The sequence below is a fragment of the Postia placenta genome (assembly GCF_002117355.1).
Source record: "Postia placenta MAD-698-R-SB12 unplaced genomic scaffold POSPLAscaffold_6, whole genome shotgun sequence".
NCBI lineage: Eukaryota > Fungi > Basidiomycota > Agaricomycetes > Polyporales > Adustoporiaceae > Rhodonia > Rhodonia placenta.
Window position 1 is genome coordinate 2274498 of NW_020169837.1, and position 8219 is coordinate 2282716.

Here is an 8219-nt window from a genome sequence, read left to right on the forward strand (position 1 = left end):
TGCGTCGAGACGGGACACGAGCGCGCGGGAGAAGCAGACGAACTAGCGATTGAAAGCGCGCGATCATGCACCGAAGCTGAAGGATGAAGTTAGCGACAGATGCGTGGGGCCGATGAGATTGATGGGAGATGATCGGGGGATGCAGGGCATACGCGAAGAGGGATCAGCAACTCACCCGGGCAGCTAAATATAGGGATGTAGGACAGGCGCTCACCGCTGAATCCGCTTCCTTCCCAGCGCTGCTGTCGAACGAGAAGAGCGAGCGCGGCCGCAGCACGTGTGCCGGAATCTTGATCTGCGGGCAGCTGTGCGTGTGAGGGCGCGGATGAAGGTGATGATGAGCTTTACAATGCGCGTGTTGTAGCGGACATCTTACCCGTGTGCCCGCCGTCTGCACGTCATGGCCCGCTGGCTTACCCAAGTCGTCTGGCCGTGACGATGCGGACGACCCATGTCGTCGTTGCCGCAATGAGAGCGGGAGGATGCAGTCGTCGTCGTGGGCGGGTGTGAGATGCCGCAGAACAGGGACAGCACGCACGAGCTAGGTCCCTCGCCGTTGAGTTGTGCGCCCGGCGCACTCTGACGGCGCAGCCTATGCGCGGATAGTCCATGATGCGCGCACAGCGCTGGCTGCACGTAGGCGCGGTCGGGGGCAGTCGTCTGGATGCGCGGCAGTCGTGGGGCAAGCGCGGCGAGGCGAGGCGGTTTGCAGGCGAATGTTGGAAGCCATATGTCCGAGTAGATAGTCACCGGGCAGCTGAGTAATTTACAGTGCACAATATGAATGTATCCTGTGAGGGAAAAGACGGCAGTGGTGTCAGCGAGACGGCGCAGTACAGAGGCGGGATGCACGCACTAGATCGCCCCGCCGCTATGATGTAAGACGCGGGACCGGCGCAGTTTGATGACGCAAGTGTTGCGGGGCTGATCGCGCGCTGCGAGCTCCCCGTGCTGCTCGGCGCGTGCGCGGGGGACTGACGCTGGGGGTGCGGGTGAGGCCGCTGAGCGCCCACTCGCTGGCGTGCGGGGGCGCATGGACGGCGCAGGCGTTGGCGTGCTGTGGAAAGGGCTCGGAGACGAGCTTGACATTGAAGCCGCGCGAGGCGAGGATGTTCGCGGCGATGTCTTTGAGGGCGGACGCGTCTGCCGTGGGCTGATGGAGGAGGAGGCCGAGCGAGATGACCGGGGGATCGGAGGTGACCATGGGTCAGCGCAGGCACGGACCGCAGGAAGAGTGCGCAGAGGGTACCTAAAGAGGGACAGGTTCTCGACGCCGTCGGCAGAGATGCCGGAGATGAACGCGATCGGACGCGGGACAACGCCGCCCACCATGAGCTGGTACTGTGGGCAGAGCGCTGTCAGCAGCGGCCGGCGCGAGCACACGACAGAGACGTACGATGGCTACAGGAGGCGTACGCGGCGGGCGCGGCAGCGGAAGGGACAGATAGCACGGGTGCGACCATGACAAGCGGGGCCCAGGGACGATGGATAGAATAGGATGGAACCCAGTGGGGGCGCACGCGATACGGCTCGAATGGACACGCGGGCACGCCTGTCTGTGCGCCGTCTCACCCGCTCGCTCGCTCCCCTACGCGACGTGCAGTCCGGATTCTGTTCTTCGCGACGTCCGTGCGCGATGCCTCGCTCGCGCACAGAAATGCACGACATCCTGCATGTCCGTCATCATGCCGCCCTGCCATGACCGGGGCGACGCGCTGTCGGACGACGCCATCAGATGTCCCCGTGCCGACCGCGACCAACGCGCCTGCCGTCTTGGCACCGTCCAAACGCCGCGGAAAGCAACCCGGCGCGCGCGCGCACGACATCCCGTCGGCGGACGCAGGGGTCTCGCCCTGCGCATGGAGGATCTCCCGGGGGCGACGCCGGCCCGCGTGCTGCCCTGCGAGTACGTTGCCAAGCGGACGACTGCCCGCGTCGCGCGCACGGAACACAGGACGCGCGTGCGCACGCGTCCTGCCGTTGGCGGATTCGCCGTGCAGGGATGCACATCTCGTCCGATGGTGGGAGGCGTTGCGGCGACGCGCGGGAAGCCCAGGCGCGCGCCGGCGGCGGAGATGCGCATAGCCCGGGTGTGGGTGTTGCGGGAGGCTACGCGAGCGGCTGCGCTAGGTACGCGGCCGGGCTGGGCGCCGTGCGTGGGTTTGCAACGCAGGAAACGGGTAGCGGGAGGGATATAAGGCCGGGGACGAAGGGGGCCGTCATCTCGTAGTTGTAGATCTGTTGCTATTGTCTGCTATTTGTCTCAATGGTGCCCTAGTGTGTGTACTGACCTCGATGTGTTGCAGGTGCGCGGGCCGACGTTGCAGGAGTCTGAAGGCCCACGACGGTGAGCACGGTCGCAGGCCGCTGTTGTGATGGTCGACGCTGTGCTTACCGTGTGATTGAATTGGCAGTTTGCGGATGCTGGCGCGGGCGCAGGCATGGTGGACGGAGTGCTGCGGGAACGGGGATTTACGCGGTGGCGAGTGTTGCGTAGAGGCTACCGCCCGTCTGCGTTGTATTCCGTGTGCTGTACCGATGTGTGTGTGAGCAGGCCGCTAGATTGTATGCGAACGTGCGGATGCGCGCGCGTGTGCGGGCTGCGGCATGATAGCGGAAGATGCTTCCGCGACGGACAAGAAGGTCAGGCGGGACCCCTGACCGATGCGCGCGGGCGGCGTGTGTGCGCAACTGCAGTAGCGGCGTGAGTAAACGACGGGCTCGCGGGCCCTGACAAGATACGAGCGGGCGCACCTTGAGCTAACGGCGAGCGCGGGCAAAGAGATGGATGGGGCGCACGTACCAGTGCACGCCTCCGCGAGCAGCAAGGGTATACGAGTGCGCTCTATCGACGTTCTGAGCTAGAAACTTGAGCGTTGAGGCGACCCTTGATGACGCCGTGGTACTGGCGCGGCGTGATGTTGAACGTCCCGCTCCCGCGCTCGTCCGCAGCCTGGTCCATGAGGAGTCGCTGCTTGGGCTTGCGCGCGCGGATCATGAATGAGTACGCGGGCTTGACGCCCTGAGCAACCCACACGCTCGTCCTGGGTGTAGTAGTGGGCGTCCTGCGTGCGCGGGGCAGTAGACACCGTCGCCCAGATGGAATGCGCTGCAGCCGCGCGCCCCGGCCGCGGCGACCGTGTTCACGAGCGCACGCCTGTGTTGCGTGCTCTTGCCCTGACCGGGGACGCTCGTCATACCATGTCCGACTCTTCCTTCGCGACGCCCGCGATCGTCGCGCGGGCCGCGGGGCGCTGCATGTTCGCGGTCTGCCCGGTTGTGTACAGCACGGTCAGCGGCGGCGCGTCGATCGCAGTGAGCAGCCCGCGTACGCCTTCTGTGCCCGCGCTGGGGATGCGTACGGCGAGGCGGCGCAAGGCCGATGCAGGAGAAGTGGAGAAACACGCGATCGAGGGATAGTGATCGGGTGTACGCACCTATTTGCACGCCTCTGTGCAGACGATCCACGATAGCGCTTGGATGGCTGAGGGAGGACGGGGAGGCTGCCAAAGACGCAAGCAGAGAGAGCGAGAGCGACCTGGGCGCAGCGCGGTTGGTTATAGAAGATGTTGGTAGGCGGATACTGGGAGAGGGCGCCGGTGTCCGTGATGTCAGCGTCGCCGTCGTGTGTCGCAGTAGAGAGAGGCGAGGACGAGTCGCAGGCAGAGTCAGCAAGGGTCGGAGGACGGCGGGGCTCAGCGCCAGCGCCGCCTGCCTTCCGATCACATCTCAGGTCGCCGACGCCAGATGTGCGACCTCCCTCCCCCAGCTGACGTCATATGCGCGACAGCCCTAACCATCACTTGAAGCGCCGGTCTGCCCGCCTCCTGCGACCTCCGATGGCGACAGTCGTTCAATCCTGGGTCTGCATCCCTGTCCGATTGGCGGCCTTCCCGGGCGTCCTTCGTCACACACCCGTTCTCTCGCAGACTCTCCCGCCTTTTCGCGTCAACTCGCCTGCTTGGTCAGCCTCCTCGCATATGACGCGTATCGCTGCCAAACGCCTCGCCCGCATCCTCTCATCGACGCATCACCCGTGCCCGATCCGTGCAACCCCACTCATCCTCCCACGGCGCAGTCGCGTGATGCGCGAGCACAGCGATGGCTCTGCGAGGAAGCCGTCTCCTGCGGATCTCCTTTCACGATGGTGGGTGATAGTGACCGTGAGGAAACACAGCGCAAAGGATGATTGAACCACGCTATCACAGGTGCACTTCATGCCGAGTCTGCGCTATATCACACTACGATCCTCTGGTTTCGCGTGTGGGCGTTCGGGCAGGGATCGGCACTGAAAGCGGTGTTTGGCCCAGCCCGCATGCGGGGATCTACGTACCAAAGGGACGGCGGGAGCACCGTGCGCGTCCGGTATGGCGACCGCGTCCTGCGCGACCGTGTCCTGTCGCACGACGGGTGCAGACCTTGCACTGTCCCGCACTGCAAGCGCCTGGCTGGCCAGGGCCTGCCGGCACAGCGGCTGCCAGCACAGTCGACTATGGCGCCCCATGATCGCTCTGTTCGAGCAGCCCTGCCTCCTGCGATCGCCGGTGGTGAGGCTTGACAATGCTGCGTATGGCTCCCTCCACCCGACGCATGTCCTGCGGCCCTCGCGCGTCGTGCATCTCTCGCGAATCCCCCCCGCGCATTTCGCTTCCATTCGTCCTCATCGGCATGCCACCTCGCAGATGGCATATGACGTGCTCGCCGACCACTGGCAGCATCCTCGCGTCCCCACGCCTGATCCGCGCAGCCCCCGCCAGCACACCGGTGGCGGCGCGATGACTCTGCGGAAACCTTTCTGCTGGGGCTTTATTTTTCACGCATGTTGGTCGGGAATACCGTCTGTTCGTGCACGGCTACACAGCGCGAGGGAGGGCCGGATCACGCTATCCCTCTGGCTTGCACGCTTGACGCGGGCCCGCGCCGCATCGCGTGAGGCTAGTTGGACATCCTCGGTCACCTCCTCGCCTCGGACGCACTTGCGACAGACACCCCGGGCAGCCAGCGGTGCGCACCGTCCCACGCCCGCCCGCTACGCTTCGACGATGTGGCACTCTGCCAGCAGACTCGTGGCGGTGTCCGCGTATCCAGCTTCCTTGCTCTGTTGTGGACTAGGACCTCTTCTTGTGATCCTCGTGCGCGGGAGCGTCGCCGGGCGACATGGCCGAGCAGGACGCAGAGGGCGATCTTGGGCAGCTAGCTGTCGCTACCGGGCGATCTTCGCGGGATCCTCCACCCTCGGCTCAGGCGATAGCGCCATGGGCACCCATGCCCCCCACCGCCACTTAAAGCGCTATGCTGCCGTACTTAACGCCTAGTATTCGCCGTACTCCATGTTCACTGATGCTGTTGCGCGTGCCCGTATGCCGCCTGCAATACTTTCTGCAAGGACCAGCCCTTGGATGGAGCGCATCGCAGGTGGCCGCTAACCTCAAGGGCGTGATCTACGTCCTTGGCTTCTTTGCTCTCGTGTAAGCAGGTCTGCTGTCCGACGGCGGGCGTCTGGAGCCGTTGCGTGGCCTCTGTGCCGACTCTAGGGCTACTCCACATAGCTGGGCACGATGCAGGTTCGCGTCCGTCTGCTTTTCCATCTCGAGCGACGAGCGACGTGTATGTGCATTTCAGGCCCCTCCATCCTCCTGCCGAAGCACGGCGTACGTTGTATCGTATCAGCCTTCGCACACCTGCCGTGTTCTCCAGCTCCCATACACTGTGAACGATCCCGCGTTGCAACACTACTCCCTCTCCGGCGGTCAGCCGCCCACAGGTACCCCGAGTCCTGCAGATGAGTCGCGCAGGCCCCGTTCCGTGGACCCCACCACGAACCCGTGTCAAAAATCACAAGCAAACGCCCGTGAGGCGCGTCGCGCCGTTGCCAGACGGAGACGGCACTCGGGGCTTCCTGTGGGTCCTCCATCCTTCGTCCGCCATCGCGCTGACGCACATACGGCGCACCTTTACCCGCGCTCGCTGCCGCTATCCTGTTTTCCCGCGCGGGGTGCCTCCACCGGAGCCGCGTCGCCGGTCGACATGGCCAGCGCCGACTCGGTGTGGCACGCGAGGACGAGGATGTGCCCGGGCGCCATCCAGATGATCGTCTCGGGCGCAGATGGCGATGTGTGGCACAAATGCCCGTTGGAAACGACGAGAGAGCGCAAGGTCAGGGGCGTATAAGAGCGCATGGCCAGGGGTGTATAAGAGCGCAGGGTCGGGGGTGTATAACGCTGTATAGATGGGTGTATAAATCTGTATAGATGGGTGTGTAATACTATACAGATGGGTGTAACGCTGTATAGACGGGTGTGTAACGCTGTATAGACGGGCGCATGGTTACAGTCGTATAGAATCGTATAGATGAGCTCATTATCAGTCTTATGCACAAGTCGTACAGACGGTCTTCTACACAGCAAGCGCCCGGGCACTCCAACACATTCCCTCGTCGCACTCGCTCTTCGCGCTGCGTCCTGCTCCCGGAATTCAGCGTCTTCTACCACGCTCTGTGCGATCCTCCCAGGCTTTCCGCCTCTGCAATCTAGCTGTCAGCGACGAGGCAAACATTCGTCTCGCTCACCTGCAGGAATACGCGTCTGCGGTCCTAAGCGCAGCCTTGTACATGTCGCGCCGGGCAGTGTCCTTGCCTCCCTCGCCTGCGAGCCGCTCGCACAGGATGAGGAGCAGCTCCTGGACAAGGTCGGCCGGGCGCACGCCCAGCAGGACACTCCACAGGAGGTTCAAGTACACGGCGAGGTCGATGCGTGCGCAGTCCTACGCAAGGCGCTCAAGAGCCGCGAGGGCCACGATGCCAAAGTGGGTGGCTGAGCAGACGACATTGACGTCTCCTCACCAATGTTCAGCGAATTGCCCGGGCACCCGCTCATCGCCGCTTCCGCGCGCGAGCGCACTCAAGCCCTGCCCGGGCTATTTATGCCCAAAAGCAGTCGGAAGTGGTTTGTGCGCGAGCTCACTTTCTTCTTCACAACTCACCTGCCACCGCCGTACGCCAGCAGAAGACAAAGACCGAGTCAGCATGCGAGCACGACGTGATGCGAGCAAGACCACGTACATTTGGTAGTGCAAATCACCCTTCCCCACGCACAGCACCACCACGTCCAGCACTGCCGTTCCCGCGCTCACCGTCAGGCCTGCCCGCTCCTCGGGCGACGCGACGCCGCGCACAGGAGCATCTATAAGTGGAGTTGGATCAGCGTTGGCGCATTCACGCGTATGAGCTGCGCTGCGTACAAGGGTGCGGGCATAGGTATGGGCACGTCCGCACCTGTGTCTGCATCCGCCTTGGCCTTGCCCGTGTCCTGTGGCCTTACCAGCATCCCCCTTAGCCTTTGGTGGGATGCGCCGCGTGAACATGGGTGTGGCGCGCTGCCGCCACTGGCGCCAGAGCTCGTCGCACAGACACGCATCTGCGGCCTCCTCCGCGAGGTCGAACACGGTCCTGAGTGCGGCCTTGTACACGTAGCACCGGGCAGCGCCCGCATCTACACCCTTGCCCGCCCGCAGAGCGCCACTCATGCAGAACAAGGAGCAGCTCCTGAACGAGGTCGGCCGGGCGCACACCCAGCGCGACGCTCCACAGGAGGCCGAAGTATGCTGCGAGGTCAATGCGCGCAAGGTCCTCTGCGAGCCGCTCGAGGGCTGCGAGGGCCGTGATCCTGAGGTGGGTAGCCGAGGGGATCACATTACGCATGATGAGCGTGGCGAGGGGCGCCATCATGTCCAGGAGGCATACCAGGCCCGCAGGCAGGTAGTGCTTGAGCACCGAGTACGTGAGCGCAGGGTGCTTCTGCATGCAGGCATCAATGTTGTCGAAAGGAACATCCTCCCTGTGCAGCAGGATGTCAAACGAAAGGAAGATGCGGACCTCTGCGCAGTGCTCAATCACGAGCTCGATGTACCTGCGGATGGTGGCATGTGGCTCGGCAAGGAGCAGGCGGGAGCATAGGCAGACAATGGAGTTGGAGGAGTGGAGTAGAAACATCACTCGGGAGACCGTAGCTACGAGTTTCCCATATACGCGGTTACACCCATGTCGGGTGTCTCCACGTTGCACGCTGATGTATCAACATACCGGAGATGCTTGTGTCCGTGCTGATCACATGCACACCCTCGCAACGTCGCAATAGGTAATATCAGAATGCTGGCATATGGGAATGTAGGTACTAGGTACGGAACAATCACTGTAATCATGTTCTCGTATTACTCCCAGT

General features: G+C 63.5%; 3 protein-coding genes across 3 annotated transcripts in view; all 3 read right to left on the minus strand.

Annotated features, from left to right (window-relative positions):
- Positions 1 to 372: 372 nt before the first annotated feature.
- Positions 373 to 2443, minus strand: POSPLADRAFT_1056489 (hypothetical protein; the record flags this gene model as incomplete). Its single annotated transcript, XM_024480784.1, has 8 exons — positions 373 to 791; positions 857 to 980; positions 1040 to 1153; positions 1225 to 1341; positions 1397 to 1588; positions 1664 to 2238; positions 2292 to 2331; positions 2396 to 2443. The coding sequence occupies 8 exons, from the start codon at positions 2441 to 2443 to the stop codon at positions 373 to 375; spliced, it is 1629 nt and encodes a 542-aa protein (XP_024339923.1).
- A 402-nt stretch (positions 2444 to 2845) lies between these two features.
- Positions 2846 to 4504, minus strand: POSPLADRAFT_1141704 (hypothetical protein; the record flags this gene model as incomplete). The annotated part of the gene is made up of 4 exons (XM_024485332.1): positions 2846 to 3022; positions 3201 to 3348; positions 3438 to 3484; positions 4334 to 4504. 4 exons carry the CDS (start codon positions 4502 to 4504, stop codon positions 2846 to 2848), a joined length of 543 nt encoding a protein of 180 aa, XP_024339924.1.
- Positions 4505 to 5334: 830 nt separating this feature from the next.
- The window catches only part of POSPLADRAFT_1141933 (hypothetical protein), a gene marked incomplete at both ends in the record, with an annotated part of 4907 nt that continues 2022 nt past the window's right edge, over positions 5335 to 8219 (minus strand). Inside the window, 8 exons of the mRNA XM_024485362.1 lie at positions 5335 to 5549; positions 5682 to 5707; positions 5959 to 6243; positions 6569 to 6762; positions 7132 to 7181; positions 7320 to 7497; positions 7568 to 7907; positions 8081 to 8149. Coding sequence (XP_024339925.1) covers positions 5335 to 5549; positions 5682 to 5707; positions 5959 to 6243; positions 6569 to 6762; positions 7132 to 7181; positions 7320 to 7497; positions 7568 to 7907; positions 8081 to 8149 — 1357 coding nt within the window. The remainder of the gene's footprint in view (positions 5550 to 5681; positions 5708 to 5958; positions 6244 to 6568; positions 6763 to 7131; positions 7182 to 7319; positions 7498 to 7567; positions 7908 to 8080; positions 8150 to 8219) is intronic.